Here is a 23,344-nt window from a genome sequence, read left to right on the forward strand (position 1 = left end):
AAAAAAAAAGAAAACAAAAAACCTTTTTTTTTCCCCCTGAGATTATTCTTTTTCCTTTAGGTGTTAAATTTACCCTTTTATAAATTACCTTTATTTGACAAAGTTTAAAGTTGCTAATATTGTATAGTCTCCTGCCTTCCCTCACCCCCTTCCTCTTTGGAGGGTGGAATTCTTGCTGATTTGAAGACTCACTCATTTAGTGAAAAGAGAACCAGAATAGTTAGAGCTCAGACATTTAAGGAAGGTTTATCCATATGCTGAAGTGCTGTACTATAAACTTTATGAGGGCAGAAATTATGGTTATATTCCGTTCACTTTTATATCCCCAGGGCCTGGCGTAGTAAGGGCTGAATAAATATTTGTAGAATAAATGAATGAACAGATTCTCTGCCCAGCCTCAAGACACGCAGGAGGAGACCCAGTGTGCCTAACTCCTTTTTCCTCCCTACCTTTTAATACACCCTTCCACAACCATAATATCAGTTCAGCATTCATCCCTGCTTGGTGGATGAGAAGCTCATGCCATTCCAGATGAGTGAACACGTGGTCCATCCCTGCCTGTCCTGGTTCATCTCTTGATGTCCTTTCCTAACACCTAATGGGCTTCCACGGTCTGCTACCAAAAAAAGATGTTGCCGTATCTTGAATAATGAGAGCATCTCTCTCACCTGCATGTCTTTGTTCAAGCTATTCCCTTGACATGGAATGCCTGTTCTAATTCATCTGGCTAAATCTTACTAGTCTAAGCTTATGTCCCATTCTCTAAGAAGCCATCTCTGGACCATTTCATTCCTCACCCGCCGTGCCCCTCCACAGTATTCTATGTTTTGTCTTTACCATCCCATGGACCACACTGTTTTCTATTTGACTATTTACTTATCTAACTACCCTGAGATGAGGAGCTTCTTGAAGACAAGAACTCTTTCTGATTCATCTCTGTGTCCTCAGCACCCAGTTGAGAGAAATGGTATGCTATAAGGTGTCTAATAAGTGTTTGTAGAAGGAGGGGGATATATCAGTTATTTCATGCCATTAAAATGCTAGGTTAGAAACAAACATAAAATCCTAGCGGTATACAAAAGGACATGTATTTTTGTTCACAAGTCTATCGATTGGCTGGTTGATTCTGGTGATTCGGGCTCGCCAGTTGCTGGTTGACTACAAGGATTTGCTGATCCTATTTGGGCCCTCTCATGTATCTGAAACATCACGTGTGACAACTGAGCTGACTCAGCTTGCTGCATATCCATCCAGCAGGCTCGCTGAGGCATGTTCTTGTGGCAGAGGGAGAGAAGGAAGAGCAGAAGCACACAGTTGTCGAGGCCTAGGCCTGGAAAACCGGTGCACAGTGTCACTTCCGCCTCATTCTGTTGGCCAAACCAAGTCACAAGGTTGACCCAGACTCAAGGGGTGGGGACCCCACCTCTCAACAAGAGATGCTGCGAAGTCATATTGCACAGTGGGTGGAAGCAGGGAGGGCTAGAAAATGGGGACCATTATTACAATCAGCCTACCACAGAGAGGGAGCTGGCCAGGAACAGTTTCTTTCCAAAATGATCTCTTTTGCTACCTTGACACCTGAATGAGTTTATCAGAAAGGTTTCCAGAGGTGAAGCCAGGCCTGTTCTTTGTCAGGACTAACTTCCCCACCATCAAAGGTATTTAATAAGAAGCTGAATTTCGTGGTCATAGAAACATCACATGGGAGGAGGGTAAGGCTCCTTCTAGCCTTGAGGGACAATATTTTCACATACTTTGCCCCTTTCTTTCCAGATCAGCAAAAACCCAATCTTTGTACCAGGAGTCTGGGGCCCTTATTTCTCAGCCATGGTCCCTGGGTTCTGGCTGAATGAAGGTGGCCAGAGCGTTACTGGAAAATTGGTAAGTTGACACTTTCTTCGTATGGTCTTTAATGTTTTTACACCCTTGACTAGTCCATTTTGTTACATTCCCCGTATACCCAGGATCTGGAAGATTTGCAGACTCCTACATCAGAAGAATTAACTTTCTCTTAGCCTAAAGTCTCACATATGGAGCATATGCAGCCTGTGTTTGCCAAAGGAATAAATGTTGATCCACGCACTGATGACTAACCCATCTTCTCACCTATCTTTCTTTCTCATAACAACCCATTTTTCTCACGGCAACAGGAGTAATATTCTACTTTGTAAAAAGGACTATGTTAATCTCCAGCCAGAATCCTTCAATGGTTCCCTGTAGCCCTTGGGACATAGCTCAGATAGTTTTCTGGGCACATCATTCCCTTTGTGGTCTGTCCCCTCCAGTCTCACCCATGTACTTGTCACTAAGGCCAGATTGCCCTACTCACAGCTTCCCCATGGCTCCTGTTATTCTACTCCTCTGTGCCTTTGTATATGCTTCTTTCCCTACTCGGAGAGTTCTTTATCACTTGCTAGTTCTACTTGATCTTTAAGATGTAACTCCAGTTCTTAGCATATTCTGAGATAATCTGTCTTTTCCAGAAATCTACGCACTCTTTAAAGGCATGGGTTATATCATACTTCTCTTTGTATTTAGCTCAGCGCCTGGTTTGTAGAAGGTGCTTGGAGAAAATGTGTTGAATTCATGGGGTCATCTCATAGGGAAGACAGAAGATCTATAAAAGTGAGATGAGTACTATATCAGAGGTACAAGGCACAGAGTTCGCACAAAACTAGATTAAGGAATTCTTTGCAGGGGAGAAAGCATTTGTACTGCACCTTAATGATAAATAGGGACCAACCAGACAAAGAAAGGTAGGGATATTCTTCTAGGTAAGAGAACTTGCATAGGAACAAAGACATGGGAGTGAAAAATAGCAAGGCCTATTTGAGGGTAATTGCAGAATTTCAGTTGTGGCATAAACTGTTCTTAGAAGAATGACTTACAATAAAAGTTAGAGAGCTGGGCAGGGACCAAATAGAAGAAGTCCCTGTAAAACATGCTAAGGAGTTGAACTTCAGGTAGTAGACCACGGGGAATAGGTGAAAGATTGGAATAGTGACGGGTGTTGTCAGATCTCTGTTATAAAAACTGGCTAGCAGCCGTCAGGAAGAAGGCCTGAGGGTGCACCGCTGGATGAAGAGAGACCAGCTTTAATAGGTTAGTCCACAGACAAAAAGCCATGAGGACTTTGGCAATAATGGACAGTGGCAATAATGACTGAGAATTGAGGTCAAGAAATCAGCGGACCTTGGAGGGATTAAATGTGGAAAGCAAGGGAAAATAAGACCCAGGTTCAATTACTCAGCCTCACATTCACTATGTTGTATTGAAGTCACCTGCTTATGGTCTGCTCCCCTACCAGCTCTTCTAAATGTCCAGCCAAATCAAAAGTGATCTGATCTCAAGCTGGATGTGGATACAAATAACCATTGATTTCCATTTCTTAGTGTGTTTCTCTTTTCTTCTTAGCTGCCTCAAGTTCTCTCTCAAAGTTGATGCACACATAGGTGGTGGCTGGATTCAAAGAGCGTGTTTTGTGCCTTCACTCTTGTGCCAGGCTGTAGAGATACATGAACTAGTCCCCCATTAGTCCCTGGTTTTTAAGGAGCTCATTGTCTAGTAGGGAAGCACAGTGAGTATAAATTAAATAACATCTGATAGGTCTTAATAACCACTTAGACTTTTCTAGAAAAGTCAAGAAAAAGACATCACTCTATGCCTAAGGTACAGTGGGATTGAAACTTTACAGTCTCCTATTTAAACTAGTGTCATGTATTTACACAACTTTCAACTTAAATATCCACTCCCTTTCTATGACACATAGAAAACCCGTTACTGAAACATAGCCCTTTTCAAGCCCACATCATGGTATAATTACCCTTAGGAGAACCAGAACTCATAACAGACACAACCCAGAGTCTTTTTTACAAGGATAACAATCCAGTAAACTAACTCTTTGTGCAGGATGCATTGTCCATGAAGCTGTCCATCAACAGGTTTTCAGAGAGTTAGTTTACTAATTGACCATCTGTGTCAGTCTAGAAATGCTTTTCCCAGTATTTGACTCAGAGTTGGCTCTGTTGCTATGTATATAAGCCATCTTTGCCCAAACATTATGACGTATCTTCGTGGGCAAGAATTGGTTATGCCTGTTTCCTAAGCCTGAATTTAAATTTTTAAAAATGACCCTTTTCTGGCCATTAATAAAATCTTCATAATAGTCCACTATGGTTTTTGACAAGAATCATGGGACTTGCTGGTCTTTATCTAGCTAGTTGATTTTGCATCATCAACCAATGAAGTTGCATGTAGAGTTACACTTAGGGCAGTTCTATGTATAGAGTTTCATTGGACATAGGAACGGGGTATGACTGACCTACCCTTGTGTTACAGAAAGCAAAATCTAAGGAAGTCGAGAAGTTAGCATAATGGGGCAAAATCTGAATCAAGAACAAAACAGACTGTCCAATAAATCATCAGTCCAGAGAGGCCAAGCAAAGAGACAGAAACCACCTATGAAATAAAGAGATATAAAAATAATAACAATGATGATGGTAATAATAATAACAACAATAATTGTACCTTATTGAGTACATTTTCCTGTGGGAAAGATTTATATATATATATAATCGTGTTAATCCTTGAATGATACTCATAATAATCACAATGCCTAATATTTATTTTGAAGACTTATATCCCAGTCTCAACTCCAAGAGCTTTTCATGTCCTATTTTATTGAATCCTCTGATACCCCTATAAGTTAGGTACAGTTATTATCCATATTTTACAGATGAGGAACTGAAACTCAGGGCAGCAAGCACAGCCTGGAGAGATTCCTGATGCACTGTCAATGGCCTTTTTACCTGTTTCCGTTGGTACTCACCTTTCCTTTCCATTTACTTATTCTGGTTTATCACTGGTTTTACAGCCTGTTGTCATCATACAGAACACCATAAGAGGAAGTTACATTGCTTTTATTCCGTGTTTCATATGTACATATTCTCTCATATGCTATGTCTGAAAGTGGCTGCTCTGTTATTACATTGTCCAGAATATATTATAAACATGCAGTTGTAAATATATCATCTAAAGCAGAAGGGAAGAGATAGAAGAAGAAAAGGGAAGTAAAGGAGGGGAAAGAAGAGAGGGAAAAAAGAAAAAAGAAACAAAATTTATCTAAACTCTAGATTTGGAAAAAAGATATTTTGTTTCATTTTTACAATTAAATACAGATCTTCCATCACAAAGCAAAATCCTTCATTCCAAGTATATGAATAGATTGGTACTTTAAAAAAAAAATCTCCATCTGGTTAACTTCAGGATGAAGAAAAAAATAGGATAGGATCTTTTCTGGCTCTGGAGCCTTTGCAATTTCATCTGTCTGAGATTTGGGCTTGTTTTTCACTCATTTCAAGCTTGTGCTGCTGCTATTTATTTCCTCTTAGAAGGGCACATACCCCATTCCCATGGATGATTTACTTCAGTTCACCAAACACCCATCAAAGATTGTCTCGTGCTTGTTGATACACTCTCCAGAATAGTTTTGCAAAAACCATCACTTTTTGCCCAGGCTTTTTCCACAGAGCACCAACTGGTACAGTCACTGTGTCCAGATGCTGAAGCTTATTTCCAACTGGACCTCAGCCATCCCTCTCTCCAAGCACTCTTCTCTGTCTTACTTGAAGTCATTTTTATTGGGGGAGGCATCGCGTAAGAGAGCCTAAGATAGTTTCCTAAGCTGCCCTTGTGGTGGAATTGGCTTTCTGGGACAACTGGGCTTGGTGGGGAGTTACTTTTGAATTGTTTGAAGCCAGAATTTAAATTTATAAATTTGGGCCACAGGGTTATAATGTTTGCAGGGTTCTAGCTCTTGGAGTTTTAGAATTGGAGCATTGCGAGTGCCTGTCTGCCTCCTTCCTTATCACCAAAGCCCCTCAGCCAGGGGCTAGCCTCAGGGGGGGTCAGCCAGCTCTTCCATATGAAGAGCTTGCCATGTCCTCAGTGCTGTCCCGGTTAGAGGTAGTGATGTCATCCCTTCATTCAGTCACTCTTTCCAGCATGTTACAGAGATTTCCTGAGGGATTACTCTGGGCCAGGCAAGAATATGGTCACACATGATTCCTGTCCTCCAGTGGCTTATCATCTAGTGGGAAAGTTGGATATGGAACTGACAATTATAATTTATTGTAGCACATAAAAGTAGATTGCACTACCCCTACAGCCGACTGGGAGAATCTGTTCTATGCTCAGCACATTGAGGCGCCCTCATGAAGATTCAGGATTTCATCTGATCTTCACAGCATGTCTATGTGGTCAGTTTTATTATGTCAGTTTTACTAGTGACTAAGGCTCAGAACAGTGAGGTAACTTGATCAGTGTCTTAACAGTTGTAAATGGGGAGAGCCTTGATTCAAACCCAAGTCAGCTACCGGAAGCCCCAGATCTTTCCAGAATTGAACCTAACTTTTATAGAGCTGCCTTTCCGAATTTTTCTTAACAGTTCTCTTGTAGACTTCCTTGAGAAGCAATTATTGTATCAGTTAGTGTGCCTTTCTTTTCAAGTATATGAAAGCACATAGAGTTGGCAGGCTTTGTAAGGCCATGAGAGAGAAACTTATGTGTATCAGCCTTGACAGGATCTAGGTATATAGACGTAGGTGTATCCCCAGCATCTCACATTAGCTAATTGGAATGACTTCATGGATACAAAGACCAGCTCTGCATAAACAGATGCCTCCGTGTTCTCTCCTCCTGCCCAGGCTTTCACTGTATTTTTTGTACACCCACCTGGATTCCTGCACAGCTTCCTAATTACCTTACTCTTCTTATAAGGACACCAATTCCATCAGATTAGGGCCCCACCCTTATGATCTCATTTAACCTTAATTACCTCCATAATGTCTCCATCTCCAAATGCAGTTGTATTGGGGGTTGGGCTTCAACATCTGAATTTTGAAAGGATACAATTCAGTCCATAACAGTCATACATATTTCAAAAAAGTTCTGAGAAACAAAGCATAATCTTTTGTGTTTACCTACATATTTACCATTTCCATTGTTTTTTATTTCTTTATGAAAATTTAAGCTTCCACCTCGTATTTCCCTTCAGCTTGAAGAACTTCCTTTAGCATTTCTTTTGTTGTTGCAGGCCTACTGGCAAACAAACAAACAAACAAACAAAAACACGCCTTCTTAGTTTTCTTTTTTTTTCCTTCAACACTTAAAGATGTCAATGTATTGTATTCTGGCACCATTGTTTCTTATGAGAAGTCAAACATCATTTATTTTGTTCTTCCCCAATGTACAGTGTATTCTTTTTCTCTGGCTACTTTTAAGATTTTCTCTTAATCTTAGTTTTTATTATGGTGTGCCCAGATATGGTGTTTTGGGAATTTATCCTTCCTCCCCCAGGTTTGCTATACTTCTTGAATTTGTAAATTCCTGTCTTTCACCAAGTTTGGGAAATCTTTAGCATGTATATATTTAAATGTCTTTTCTGCCCTATTTGCTCTTACTCCTCCTACTGTGACTCCAATTACACAGTTTTAAGACCTTTGTTCCATATTGTTCCATAGCCCCTGAGGGCTTCTGGGTTTTTTTATTCCCCCCAGTATTTCTCTGTCTTTCTCTCTCTGTCTCTCTCCCTCTCTCTCTCAATTAGACACTCTCTGTTGGTCTTTTTTCAAGTTCATTGACTCTTCTGTCTGCAATCTCCAACCAGCTCATGGACCCATACATTTCAGATATTATATTTATCAATATGAGAATTTCTACTTTTTAATCGTTTCCATTTCTTTGCCATTTCCTATCTGTTTGTTAGTTATGAGAGTGTTATCCTTTACATCCTTAAGCATTGTTAAATTACTGGCTTTAAAATTCTTGTCTTCTAATTTTAACATCTGTGTTATCTCTGGGTTATTGTTCATTAAATGGCCGTTCTCTTAAGTAAGAATTACATTTTCCTGTTTCTTCATATGTCTAGTATCTTGAACATTGTTAATTGATGTATTGTAGAGACAGTGGATTATTCTTATTTCTCTGAAGAGTATTTTTTTTAAGCAGGTAATTTAATGACAACTCAAACTCCAAGTTTTGTCTCTCCTTTGTTGAGTTCTTTAAGCCTCAGTTGGGGTACTTATTATGTAATTCAGAGATTATCCAGAGATTAAGGTAACCTTTATGCATAGTGTTGAGCTCCCTTTCTATGTCTCTCTCCTTTCTGAGATCTCCTTACCTTTTATTTTCTAGTTGCTATCGTGGCCTTGAACTCTGACCTCTCATTTCTTAGCTATGAAGACTGCATATTTCTATCTATCTGAGTATTAGCTGTCCTGCATGGCACTGATTAGGGCCTGCTCTCAGGCAAAAATCTGTAAAATCAAGAAACACATATAAAACTGTTTTTTCCTTCAATGTGTCTATTCCTTCTCAGTTTCTACCTGGCTTTGGTCACTTTCCAGTATCTTCAGAGAATTGTTTGATATATTTTGATCAGCATTTATAATTGTTATCTGGGAAAGAATTCATATGATAAGAACTATTTAGCCATTTTAAGGAGTGGAACTGGGCAGAGGGGTGGTGGTGGTGGGATGAATTGGGAGATTGGGATTGACATGTATACACTAATATGTATAAAATAGATAACTAATAAGAACGTGCTGTATAAAAATAATAATAATAAAATAAAATTTAAAAAAATATATTTCAGATGTGGAAAAAACAATATACTGGCTTCAGAATTTTTAAAAAGGCAAAAATAAAATGAATAAACATTTAATCAAAAGTCTCCAAAAAAAAAAAAAAAAAAGAAGTGGAACTCCTGACTGATTTCTTTTAAAGCAAATAAGATTACTTTTCTTCCCTGATTAAAACCCTTCTGTTGGGGGCTTCCCTGGTGGCGCAGTGGTTGAGAATCTGCCTGCTAATGCAGTGGACATGGGTTCGAGCCCTGGTCTGGGAGGATCCCACATGCTGCGGAGCAACTGGGCCCGTGAGCCACAATTACTGAGCCTGCGCGTCTGGAGCCTGTGCTCCGCAACAAGAGAGGCCGCGATAGTGAGAGGCCCGCGCACCGCGATGAAGAGTGGCCCCCGCTCGCCGCAGCTGGAGAGGGCCCTCGCACAGAAACGAAGACCCAACACAGCCAAAAATAAATAAATAAATAAATTAAAAAAAAAAAAAAAAAAAAAACCCTTCTGTTGGCAATCTGTATGTCTTCTTTAGAAAAATGTCTATTTAGGTCTTCTGCCCATTTTTGGATTGGGTTGTTTGTTTTTTTGATATTTAGTTGTATGAGCTGTTTGCATATTTTGGAGACTAATCCCTTATTGGTCACAACGTTTGCAAATATTTTCTCCCATTCTGTAGGTTGTCTTTTCATTTTGTTGATGGTTTCCTTTGCTATGCAAAGGCTTTTAAGTTTGATTAGGTCCCATTTGTTTATTTTTGCTTTTATTTCTTTTGCCTTGAGAGAGTGATCTAAGAAAATATATTGCTACTATTTATGTCAAAGAATGCCTATGTCCTCTTCTAGGATTTTTATGGTGTCACGTTTTAAATTTAGGTCTTTAAACCATTTTGACTTTATTTTTGTATATGGTGTGAGTGAGTGTTCCAATTTCATTGCAGTCAGAATAGCTATCATCAAAAAGTCTACAAATAATAAATGCTGTAGAGGGTGTGGAGAAAAGGGAACCCTCATATACTGTTGGCGGGAATGTATTTAAATTGGTGCAGCCATTATGGAAAATAGTATGGAGGTTCCTTAAAAAGCTAAAAATAGCACTACCATATGATCTAGCAATCCCACTCCTGGGTATATATCCAGAAAAAAGAAAACTCTAATTCAAAAAGATACATGCACCCCAATGTTCATAGCAGCACTATTTACAATAGCCAAGACATGGAATCCACCCAAGTGCCCATCAACAGATGATTGGCTTAAGAAGATGTGGCATATATATATATATATACAATGGAATATTACTCAGCCATGAAAAAGAATGAAATATTGCCTTTTGCAGCAACATGGATGGACCCAGAAAATATTATACTTAGTGAAGTAAATCAAACAGAGAAAAACAAATACTACATCACTTATATGTAGAATCTAAAAAATAATACAAATGAATATATATACAAAATATAAACAGACTCACAGACATAGAAAACAAAGTTATGGCTACCAAAGTTATGGAGGGAGGGGCAAATTAGGAGTATGGCATTAACAGATACAAACTACTATAACCTAAAATAGATAAGCAACAAGGATTTACTGTATAACACAGGAACTATATTCAATCCTTGTAATAACCTGTAATGGAATATAATCAGAAAAAAAAAACTGAATCACTATGCTGTAAATCTGAAACTAACAAAATACTGTAAATCAACTGTACTTCAGTTTAAAAAAAAATCTTTCTGTATCCTCTCATTGTACTTAGAATAAAATCTAAAGCCTTTGCCATGGCCTGCTTGATTTTCTCCACTTTCTACCCCTCTATCCTCATTTTATACAACTTTCCTACTTACTTACTCCAGTCTAGTCTCACTGGACTCCTGTCAATTCCTAGGACATATGAAGCTCTTTGCTACTACAGAATCTTTGCATTTGTCTTTCTCTTTACTTGGAAATTGTTGGTTCTTTTTTTTTTTTCATGTCTTAGCTTAAATTTCACCCTCAGGTCTTTCCTGAACCCTCTACCTAAAATCAGTGTTCATATTACAGTAACTTATCCATTTCCTTCAAAGAACTAATCACTATCTTTAATTATTATATGTATTTGTTGACTCTATACGTCAATAGAATATAATCTCTGTGTGGACAGAAAGTACACCTGCCTTAATTGCTACTGAATCCCCTGTGCTTACTGACTATGACCAGAGCAGAGTAGGTGTTCAATTAACGTTCATTAAATCTATAAAGCCTTATCAGGCTAGACTATATTTGAATATTGGGATACCCATTTTCCCTTCATAAGGCAGAGCTTTATGAAAGCGATGACTTCTATTTGTCTTTGTATCCTGAGTTATTAGAATGATGCCTAGCACAAAGTAGACATATATCACATTAGTTTCATGAATAAGTGAACTAACAAACTGTAAAAATGAAGAAAGCTACCAATTTTGATGGTGAATGAAATTGACTAAACTAGCCCTGCATTAAATCAGAATTGATCAACTTGTAAGAGAAATTGTCCTATGTAAAGCTTATATTAAAGTTTTAAAAAAAATAAAGAACACAAAACACATAGTTTATATTTTCCTCTCAGGAATGTTTGTTGTTCCTAGGAACTGTTCAGTATTGAAACTCGCAGTCCTTTCCAGCAGTATAAAAAAAATTGTCTAGATTGGGCTTTCTTCTTTCATTAGATTTTCATGAGAATTTGAAAGCTGGGAAAAATCAGGCAAAATGTTTTTGCTTTGAGATAAGAAGATTAGGTAAGCAAAGAGTTGAAATAGCTTAGATGAGTAAGTGACATTACAGGTAAATACAAATGGAAAAAAAGCTGTTGTCACAAGTGATGAACATTGCTCTGAGCCTAATGATTGTTTTACCTGTAAAGAAGGGAAAAGACAACCTCAAGACTAATAGATAGTCTTGGTGGCGCAGTGATTAAGAATCCACCTGCCAATGCAGGGGGCACCGGTCCGAGCCCTGGTCCAGGAAGACCCCACATGTCCCAGAGCAACTAAGCCCGTGTGCCACAACTACTGAGCCTGTGCTCTAGAGCCCACGAGCCACAACTACTGAGCCCAGGAACCACAACTTCTGAGCCCGTGTGCCTAGAGCCCGTGCTCCACAACAAGAGAAGCCACCGCAATGAGAAGCCCGTGCACCGCAACGAAGAATAGCCCCACCCCCACTCGCTGCAACTGGAGAAAGCCCGCGCGCAGCAACAAAGACCCAACGCAGCCAAAAATAAATGAATAAATAAAAATTTTAAAAAAGAGCAGATTGCTCCATCTCCTATTAAAAAAAAGAAAAAAGAAAAGACTAATAGATAAAACTGATTTTAATAGAGAAAAACCCACCATGCAATAAGATAGCTTTGTCTTAGCAAAATGATCATGGAACCTAAAATTCTTAAATTTTAAATTTGCCTTTGTGATGTGTTTTTCTTGCCTGTAAACTCTTTGCCAACGGTTTTGCTATCTCATGCAGTGCAGTTCTCTGTGTAATTTTACAAACTCTTTCCTATTTGTCGTATTAACTTCTTCAGTGTTTTAGAGAGAGAATTAGAAATGGTCTTGTCCAAGGTCATGCCCTGAGCCAGAGTTGAGCTCAGGTCTCAGGAGTCCTTGTCTGCGTTCTCTCTGCCATATCAAGGGTCAAAAACGCAAATGCTTAAAGGAGTCAGACAGCATAAATGAATAAACAGACCAGGCAAAGAGGTATTTTTTTACTTCTACAGAGAAGTTTCTCTTTTCAGCTCTCAGTACTCTCGGGCTGAATTCCATGTTCCCTCCTTTGACAGAAAGATTGGCATAGAGAAATAGATTGCTACTACAAGTAAAACATTAGTGCCATCATGATGATAAATTGAGTGGTGGTGCCTCTCACGAACTGGAGGGTGCAGGCCTGGCTGAAGGGATCAGTCACCACTCAGCTCCAGCTGACCCTTGCCATGGGGGAATATGGTGACCCAGTGTTTTACGTTCACCAGTTCTTCAAGAGAAACCAAAATCTGGACTTAAAGTGAAATCTCCCATTTTTAAAATATTGGCTCATTTTTAAAAACATTATATATCCCAAATAAAATACATCTGTGGGCCAGATGCCACCTCATACTACCCATGTATGATCTCTGTGTTATACTGTATTGCATTTCTGTTTTTCCCATGTTCCAAATGCAGGTGCCACCTTAATAAGGAAATGCCAAAAAAAACCCACAATTCTAGTTGTGTATTGTAAGATGGTCTTTTCCTCTTGATCCTGACCCAAAAGCCATCCTGAAGAAGATCTGACTCCACCCAGCTTAAGCTTCCTACCTATCCAAATAGCTTGTAGCCTTTTCTGCCTACTCCTACAGCTGCCAGCTCTCAGAGCTGAAATCTGAGAAGATGGAGGAAACAAGAAAAGAGTCATAGAGTCAGGATAGTTCTGTCTATATATTTATAAGGCAACCACTTGGCAAATATAGTTATTGTGGTCACACTTGTTATTTCATTGGGAAACAAATAACCACTTAATGGGATGCTGTGATCTTCTATACTGTGCTAAATGCATTAGAGAACAGAAGTAGAAAGATCAACCCTTGGAACAGGCGCTCCAGACTTTTGAAATGAGTACTCAGTTATTTGACAAACTGGCTCCTTCTTTGTTAATCAGGGTGGGCCTTTGCCATCAGATGCTGTGGGGAAAAAAAAAAAAAACTGCAGCTGACCTTTTAAGATCTTGTTCTTCCAACCATTTTTACTCTTTTGGTGGTACTTCCTTCTCTTTAATAATAGGTGTTATGATCTAAAAGCCACCTATATATCACTCACTACAACCTTCCCTGCAAAGCAAATTTTACTGTCCACATTTTACAGTTGTAAGAGAAGAGGCTCTGAGAGGTCAGGTAACTTAGGTAGCAGAGAATATAAGTATAGACCATGAGTTTTGAACCTAATTCTGTTTCCAAAGCCCGTGTTTTCAGCTACTGTCTTAAAATGTGGATTTTATTATTATTCAGGTATGATGAGACCAGCAGATCAGGAGATGATTGCCACTGAAAGGATAGTTTGTTACTCACAGTTCTCAAGAAGAGGGGCCTGGCTAAACCACGCAGGGCCAAATGGGAAGCACTAAGGTTGTCCCTAGTTGTCTGGTACCTGGCTCTGGGGTGATCAGAGCAGGGAAATAGAGGAGGTGGTGAGGAGGTGTGCTCTGTATTAGTCAGTTTGCATATGAAAGGCATGCTCACAGGCCAGTGGAGTCCTTTACTATCTCTAGGAATTGGCTAGCCCTGGAAAGGGCAGTCTGTCCAGGGTCAACAGGGCCCCAGATCCCAAAGCATCACAAATACAGAAAAATAAAAAGACATGATTAAAACGACCACATTTCCTTTTCTTAGACCCAAAAGTTCAAAGTCATCCTTTCACTCTGATCTTCTTATACTCTGTAACTATTCAGTCACTAAGTTTTGTTTTATTTTCTTCAAAATGTGTCTCATTCATTCTTTCGAGATGCCAGGCATTGTAGTCACTGAAGAATGGGAAATAATGAGGCTTTTGATTTAAAAGAGCTCAGAGCGTAAGGTAAGAGATAGACATATAAACTAATGGTTATAGAAGAACTTGATAAATGCTGCAATGGAGCAAGGGCAGGGGATATTCGTGCCTCGTATTCCCAGTGTCAGCCTCTGAGCCCTGTCTGTGTTTCCTATCCTCTGTACCTAGTCCTCTCCCCATTGTACATACCCTACTGGGTTAATTTTCCTTAACTTGTCATTATTTTGCTCCACAAATCGAAATAATTTCCTGTGGCCTACAATTCAGTAAAACAATAGTCACTTATCTGACTTTTAAGAACCACTGTCCGTCCATACCCTCCTCATGCATCCATATTTTCACCACTTCATTTATTCTCTAATTTAACATACAGTTACCCTCTGACCAATGTGTGCCCCACACAAACAGACACAAATATAAAGCGTGGTAAGTGCTCCCAAGAAGTACATGGTATTCTGTGGGCATGTGGTCCATTATGGTTTGTACATCCCACATTTATCCAATAAATACTTATTGAGCATCTATAATATGCCAGTCTCAGGGCTAGACCAGTCTTCTTACTGTCTATACCCAGATTCGTCTTTCCATCTTCATATCTCTACTCATCACAGCCTCCTTTCTGGTATCCCCTGCCTCTAGCCCTTTACTCCTCCAAACTGCCTGTTCTTGGCAATTATTATATATACAACTATATAATAATTGCCAAATGTTATATATACAACTATACAGTAATTGCCAAATTATTGACTTCTTGCTTTATGCTATTATGTATTGTATGTATTTCTTATTTTCCACTCTATCCCAGAGCCTAGTCCCGGTACCTGGTGCATTAGGCATTCGGTAAATACCAAATAACTGCATTCATGCATGTGGGACACATGCGAGCTTCTGTGCTTCCTCCGGGAAGCTCATTTAAATCTCCCTTCTCTGACCTCCTAAAGCACTTCCCATAGAAACTAGCATCAAATCAAGGAATGGCTTTAATTATCCATTATTGATGCCAGTGGCTTCATTGTGATGCTCCGACTGGATTGCAAACTCTTTCAGGTCCAAACTGTGCCTCATTGCAGTAACCCAAAACTGAACCTTCGGCAAGTAAATATTCAAAACCTGAATGATTTTCTTTCCATTGAAATCACCAGTCGCTTTGGTATTACTTTGAAACATTTCTGCAGCACTACACAAACGGAATTTGACAACTTATACCTGGAAGTTGCATAGACAATGTGACATGGTAGTTAAGACCAAGGACTTCAGGTACAGAGAGACCTCAGTTTGAGAACTAGATCTGTCACTTACTCCCCTATGACCTTAGGCAAGTTACTTAATCTCTTCTAGTCCTGGTTTTCTCATCTCCATGGTGGCTAATAATATCTTCTTCACGGGAGGGTTATAAGGAATAAATGAGATAATATATGTAAAATGCATGGCTTAGTATTGGTATATGGTAAATGAGTCAGTAAATTTTAGGTGATATCATTTATTCTGTTGTTGGCATTATGGTAGGCACACTCTATGTCGCAGAAATCCTGTTTTAAAAGGAGACTAGGACGGGGTTAGGGGGAGAGGAGGTCGCTGAAGCTCAGAGCAGTTAGGTGACTTGCACAAAGTCACATAGCTAGTTAGTATCAGAGCCAGAACCCAGACCCAGCCTCGGTGTCTCCAGAACAAAATCTCGTCCTCTTTACACAGACCTGACGCTCAGGAAGCATGCTCGGGGAAACTCTCTCCATGAGGCCACAATAACCGGTCTGTTCGTAGTTTGAATGAAAATAAATAGGTCAGAATGGTTGTTTTGGAGATTCATGTAAACATTGAGCCATACACAGATTAGGTTCAGGAACTCAAGCCCATTGTTGGGTGTGTTTTAGCAAGCAGAGTCACAGCATGGGGAAACACATCCCTTCCTGATGCACAGTGCATATTATTTTGTTTAGAGCCACCAAGTGGATTAAGGAATAAATCCTAGACGTGGAATTTCAAATGACACGATGGTTGTCTGCAGAGCTCAGACATTTCTGTCCTTGGAGAGCTCTGTCCCAGTTTCCCATGCGATAACTCCTCAGTCAGGGGAGATTCTCTTGACAGCTCTGGGGCAACTCTTTTTTGTGTTTTTTTAAACTGGGACTCCCTCCTCATAGACTCTTTCACTAAGCTTCTCCATTAGTAAGACGCAGAGAATAATTCAGGGTCTGACATTGCCCTGGGGTAACAGCGTGGGGTAACGGGGGGGGGGGATGATGTAATCCAGAGGTCAGTGCTTTTAACACCCAGGCCGGCCCCCCTCCACCCCATTTACCCTGAGTTACACCTCCTTCTCATGCCTCTGTCAAACCTCATTCTTGGACCTGATACTACCTGCTGCTACCAGTTCAGCCTTGGGAGTTTCTTTTCCTGCTGTTCTTCTCTTTAAACTTCTTTGTTTTATAAATCCAAGAGGCCAGCAGTTGGTTAAACAAAGCTAGATTTCTGAAAGAGCTGAGACACTCTTGCTGAGTTAGCATTTTAACATTCTTGGATCCTCTGTAGACAAAGAATTGAAAGAAACAGACATTTTAATATATCTTCTTCTGGCTTTAACATAGACTGGAGAAGCTATAAAATTGACCCATCTCTCTTGTTTTTCAGATAGATCACATGGTGCAGGGCCATGCTGCCTTCCCTGAACTACAAGCCAAGGCCACAGCCAGGTAACAGCTCTCTCTGTTCTCTACAGCTTTCCATGCCCGACCACACTGGGGGCACTGACTTTAGGCAGCTGCATGATTTTCAGATCCTGTGAGCAATGAAAATGGCTGGCAGTACTTGGTTATAAGATAGTCATCTGGATGATCCAGGACATACATGTATTAATTTTCAAAACAATCTAAGAGAGTTCACAAAGAAACTAGAGATCCTCCAAGAATGTGCCAGTAATCATGGTTGAGAAGCTCTGACATAGAAGAAAGAGCATGGATTTTTTGAGTCAAAGTTTCTTGGATTCAACTCCAGTTTTTCTGCTTAATAACTATGTGACCTTGGGCAAGTTATTCAACTTCTTTAAGCCTGTCTTTTCATCTGTGAAACAGGATAGTAACTGATAGGAGTGATTTCTAGAATATATTGTTAAGTGAAGAAAGCACAGTATATTTTTTATTTATTTATTATTTTTTTGGCTACGTTGGGCCTTTGTTGCTGCATGCGGGCTTTCTCTAGTTGTGGCGGGCGGGGGCTACTCTTCATTGTGGTGCGCAGACTTCTCATCGTGGTGGCTTCTCTTGTTGCAGAGCACGAGCCCTAGGTGTGTGGGCTTCAGTAGTTGTGGCACACGGGCTTAGTTGCTCCTCGGCATGTGAGTTCTTCCCTCACCAGGGTTCGAATCCACGTCCCCTGCGTTGGCAGGTGGATTCTTAACCACTGTACCACCAGGGAAGTCCATAACGGAGTGTTTATAATATACTCCTTTTTATGTAAAAAGAAGGTGATATAAGAAAATATATGTGTATCTACTCATTTATGCAAAAGAAATATAGGGAAGTTAAACAAGAAAGTAATAAGGTTGTTACCTATAGGAGGTGGGGTAGGAATGGGATGGAAATAATGGGGAAATGGGAACGGGGTAGTAGGAGGGAGCAGCACTTCTTTGAGTATACCTGTTTATATACCTCGTACTCTTAGAATCATGACGATGCTTCATGTCCCCCTGAAAATAAATAAAAGAGAGATAGATAGATAGATAGATAGATGGATGTGTGTGGTGGGGGTGAAATACAAGCAGTGAAAAAAATGAACCTATAGTATTAATAATAAATAACATGATCACACTAATGGGGGTTTGGGAAAGAAAAGAATTAACCTATGTAATTTCTACAAAATTATTAGCCAATATGCTTCAAAGATTAGGAAACTTAAGGAATTACTAGAGAATTGTCCCAGACTTGAGGAGACTAAGATGCTACTACATCTAGAAACAATGTATGATCATGGGTTAGATCTTGGCCAGAAAAAAGCACATTAGTGGGGAAAACTGTCAACATTCAAATAAGTATGGAGATTAGTAATAATACTGTATTTATGTTAATTTCTTAGATGGTGAGTATAGGGGAAGTCTGCATACTATTTTTGCAATTTTTCTGTAAATCTAAAATTATTTTGAAATAAGTTTGAAGAATAATTATTGAATGAATTTCATAATAATAATGCTTAGTGGTTGGGCTTTTTAACAAAAGTAAGGTATTTTATAATATTTTCAGAGAAACCCCATTCATGTAGCTAGTACCTGGCAAAAGGGAGATAGTCGAAGGTGGAGGTTACTATCCTAGATCCTGGAGCCAAATTGCCTGTCTCAGCTGCACCCTTTAGTAGCTTGTTACCCTGGGCAATGTACTTAACCTCATTGTGCCTTAGTACTTCACTGTACAGGAAAATAATAATAGTAAACACCTCATAAGGTTGTTGAGAAAATTAAATGAATTCAAATAGTGTCTGGGATATAGCAACATTTGCTGAGCTATAATAAGTATTCAGTAAGTGGTAGTGGTAGTGATAAAAGCTGTTGTAGTTACTAGTATTAGACATTTCCATTCCACCAAGGGACGTCTGTTCTTATGGGGAGGCACACCTGCACAGAGCAGAATGAAGTGCATACTGACTAGAATATAAACACTGTGTCATCAGGGTGTAGAGAAGGATTGATCCCACCAAGGAGTTTGAGAAAAGTTTCATAAGCTTTCCCTTCTAGGAGTCTCTAGTTACAATGTCATTACCATCTACAGGGATCATACCACTTAGCCAATAACTAGCACTTTAGTTGGCTTAGAGACCGCATAACCTAGAAGAGGGATGCCTAACCTCAGATCACCAGGGAACCCCTTAATTGTGTGCAGAGTTTTGTTGATTATATACTTAACGTGTACATTTCTGGGAAGAGGGACCATAGCTTTTATCAAATTCTTGAGGGGATCCAGCATTTTAAAACCTCTAGCCCAAAGGAAAGAGCACAGATGTAGAGTTTAGAGATCTGGATTCAAATCTCAGCTCCCACATACATAGTTGTTTGAACCTTAGTTTCCTTATCAGAATATGGGATAGTAGACATGAGAGAACCAGCCATGGATAGCTCTGAGAATTTATTTTGAGTTTACGGAAGCAATGTATTTGGAAAGGCTTTGTAAACTGTACGATGACAATGACAACAACCACTACTACTACTTCTACTGCTATTACTAATGATTATAAAAGAGGCGGACATTTTGGAGGGAATTGTTCTAGGGTTAAGCAGCAGATGTCAGTCATCCATCACCTGCCTACCTTCTCATAGAGTAGCAAGAACACTGGACTGAGGTCTTGGCTTCTGGTACCAATTCTGCCATCAATGTCTTGGTGACTCAGTTTCCTCACCTATAAAATTACCATAATCCTACCCTGCTTAATTCATTTTCCAGGTGTTATGAGGATGAAAGTAGACCATGGAAATGCCAGTCTCTGAAGATCTTAAACCTCAACGCAAATCTAAGGGATAGGTTAGACTTTGCAATGAAATACTCAAAATGTCCAGAACTTTCTTCTGTAGCTGAACCTCATGTGAGTAGTTTTGATTGAAAATAGGAAGAAAGGGAGGATTTATGGATTAGCATGTAAACCCAGAGAAACAGCAGCATAGGGTGGTCCAGAAGCAGTAATTTATAGAATTCAATCTTAGAGTCAGACTGGATTTACATCCCACGTCTCTTCACATGCCAGCTGACTTCATCCCGCTTTCCAACTACCTCTCTGTATTTTTCCCTCTCTTTAGAGCTAAGTTGCTCCAAAGCATTGCCTGTACTCTTGGTCAGTTTCCTCACTCCTCCCTTGCCCACTCCAGTTTGATTCTGTCACCATCGGCCCCTGAAACGTTTAATGTTCAGGTCCTCGGCGACCACAGGATGTCTTCCAGTTCCCTTCCTTGAGCTCTCAGCTCCATGTGGCACCAATGATCACTCCTTCTCCTTCCAACACTCTCTTTTCTTGGCTTTCCAGGATGTCACCCTCACCCAGTTTTACTTCTGTATCTCTGACTATTTCTTAATCTCCTTTTCAGGCCTATGATCCTTTTCTCTATCACTAACAACAGAGTTCATCACAGCTACATTCTTGGACCTCTTCTCTCTTTGTAGTCTTTCCCGTGATCCCATCTACATTCTTGGCTTCATTTCCTTCTATATTTTGATGACTCTCAAAATTTTATCTCCAGTTCATATACTTAGTGGGCATTCAGTATTGGTTCTCTTCCCTTCCAATTTCTTTTTATTGTCTTGCAAAGGAAAATGTGTCTTTATCTTATCAGGTCTATAAATAGACTATATCAAGACTAGCACTCACTATGCTTCAGATCTTAGAAATAGGAATAGTTGTTATTAAGTGAAGTTAGTTATTTGGAAGGGACAAGAAATCCCTTGGAATCAAAAACTGTATGCCTCTTGTGGTACGACTTAGTGCTGTCTGCAAACAGCAATGCAGGTCACCCCTATCTCAGAGCTTAGCATCAGCAAATCCTATTTGAAACCATAGAAACAAGTGTTGATAAACAGATTGAGTATTTTATACTCTTGATTTACTGTAATCCTTCTAGGCTTCATCCTGAAGAGAAGCGTTCTGTAAGCTTATGAATTAAGTAAACAATAACTACATGTACCCATGCATGTAAATGGCAACTGGAGTCTTTTTCTATGTAGGGCCAAATATCCAGAGATGTTACTGCGTAGCCAGAGATCGCCTTCCATTGATTATAACTTCAGCTCTTTTCCTCTAAACTGCCCATTATTGTCTTACTTTTCTTAAAGAATCTTTACCAGTGGTTCAGAATGAGGTTATGGTGATGGCACGGTTCGGTGGGAAGATGTTGGCATAATCCACAAGTGCTGGATTCAAGGTTGACAGCAGAGCCAAGGTTAAAATCCAGGTCCTCTGACTGTCTGATGAGTGTCTTATGAGCACTTATGGTATAACAGTGAACAAAGAAAAAAAAATCCCTGTTTTCATGGAAATTGTGCTCACGCACATACACACACATATACCTATATGTAAGTGTGTGTATGTTTATGTTTGTATGTATGGAGAGAGAGAGAGAGAGAGCACACATACTCCAGGAATTGGTAAGCATTCTAAAGAAAAATAGAGATGAGTAAGGAGACATAGAATGACGAGAGGTGTTGGAGTGACAGATGGGAACTATTTCAGGTGAAGAAGCCATCCTTGATGAGGTGGCACTCAAACAGGACTCTGGACTGAATAAAGAGAGAGATCAAGCCATGGTTATATGGAGGAGATCCCTTTAGCCCAAGGGAACAGCAAGTCCCAAGGCCGGGAAGCAGCAGCCAGCTTGGCAAGCTCAGTGGACATTGTAAAGGGCACTGTGACTGAACCAAAGTGGGAGGGAATGGGGGACAGATAAGACGTAAAATTTAGCCAAGGGTCAAACCATGCGGGTCACTGTAGAAAGCTCTAAGACCACTGCACTTTATTCAAGATTTTTGTTTTCGAGCAGACGGAAGACACAGTCAGATTTACCTTTTAAAAGGATTACTTTGGCTGCTTTGTGGAGAATAAACCAGACCATTGGTGGGGACGGAGGGTCAGTGGAAGACATGACTCCTGACCTCAGCAAGTTTATGGTCTACTGGAGGAGGAGGACTGGAGACAGAGAAGCCCAGCCTGTTCTGAGCTCCTTTTACAGCGGTCACTGCAAGCAGTGGTCATTTCTCATTGTGATTCTGTTAATTTCCGGTTTCTCAGGGGTGCAAGGTTCTGCTAATTCCCATCCTCTCTCTCAATCTGTCTTTCTTTTATCCCACTTTCCCTGGAACGTTTTGTTATTCCTTTGAGAACAATCAACTTTTCTTGATATGATTTATTCTTCAAACCTCTTTTGCTTCTGTGATTTCTATAATCCCACTGAGGATCACTTTAAAAATGTACTGGTCCCCCATATGCCAAATCTCAGGGTATATCTAAATCTTCCCATTAAAATCTGTATAAATCCCCCCCCGCCAGAGCAAGAAAAGGAGAAAGAAAGACCAAGAACATTTTTTAAGAATTTTCAGTGTGCCTGGCACTGTGCTTAGTGATAGTTTTATATATATATATAATCTAATTTAATTCTAGTTGAGGAAATGAGTATTATAGGAACTCCACTTCTAAACATTGTTTGCACTGTGCATTCTACTCTTGTGTTCTCAGATTGTTCCCTTGGCCTTTATGGCTTCTTCAACCTTGGTCCCTCAGTCTGACAACTGGGGCCATCAGTCTATCCACAAGTATTGACTTAGGCTCCCCTGAGCTAGGGCAATCATAGAACCAGGGTGATGATATTAACACCTTTCATCCCCTAGGGTGTGCCAGGATAAACGGTAAATTCTTGATGTCTCTTGGATGAGAAATGTTTTTCTAAATAGACGTAAGCTGGATATTACAATGCCTTTCTTTGGCTTCCGTTCTACAGGCAAGGATAAGAAAGTGTTCAGGGCACTGGGGTCCTCTCAAGAAGACTGAGGGCTGTGCTGACTTAGGAAATCAGTTCTTCATTTTCTGCCTCTCAGCAGATTCACTGTAGCCCAGCATAGTGCCTGGCATATGGGGGGAAGTGCAGGGTGGGGTGTCACAAGATGCTTGTTCCTTTTCTCTGCCCCCTTCTGTGGGATGTACCAGCACGCCTGGAAGGTTGTGTCCATATGACTCCAGAGATCTACTCTTTTGGCAGCTGTACTACAATGAGAGGGAGAGGTAAAAATAACCTCTAATAGTCCATGCGGGATCAATATTCATACATTCTACACTTCAGTAACCGTGTTGAGCACCTGGTGGGATGCGTAAGATGTGACTCTTTCCCAAAAGGAATTCAGATTCCAGCAATGGATACAGATAAAATTAAGAGGCAATTATCATACAGTGGAGGAAGGGCCATTCATTCATTTGGTGGCTACTCTTGGGTGGTTCTGTGTGCCAAGTTCTCTGCTAGATTCTGAATGTATACTGGTGATGGTCTGCCTTCATGAAGCTTAAAGTCCAGAGGAGGCCATAGGCAGTTAACAAGTAAATGAACCCATAAATAAGTCTATGGCGACCAAACATGATATGAAAGAAACTAACAGAGTACGATGATAGAATATCAGGGAAACCCCATGTAGATGAGGTGGTCAGGGAAGCCCTAGCTGATGGAAGCACAGTT

The 23,344-nt window shown here is 40.0% G+C and overlaps 1 protein-coding gene across 13 annotated transcripts in view; it reads left to right on the plus strand.

Annotated features, from left to right (window-relative positions):
* FGGY (FGGY carbohydrate kinase domain containing) overlaps nt 1–23,344 on the plus strand; it is a 411,376-nt gene that overhangs the window by 272,559 nt on the left and 115,473 nt on the right. For all 13 annotated transcript variants that reach the window (XM_036829988.1, XM_036830014.1, XM_036829956.1 and 10 more), the window contains 2 exons: nt 1,774–1,881; nt 16,789–16,850. In XM_036829988.1, coding sequence (XP_036685883.1) covers nt 1,774–1,881; nt 16,789–16,850 — 170 coding nt within the window. The remainder of the gene's footprint in view (nt 1–1,773; nt 1,882–16,788; nt 16,851–23,344) is intronic.

The sequence above is a fragment of the Balaenoptera musculus genome, chromosome 1 (genome assembly GCF_009873245.2).
Source record: "Balaenoptera musculus isolate JJ_BM4_2016_0621 chromosome 1, mBalMus1.pri.v3, whole genome shotgun sequence".
Classification (NCBI taxonomy): Eukaryota; Metazoa; Chordata; class Mammalia; order Artiodactyla; family Balaenopteridae; genus Balaenoptera; species Balaenoptera musculus.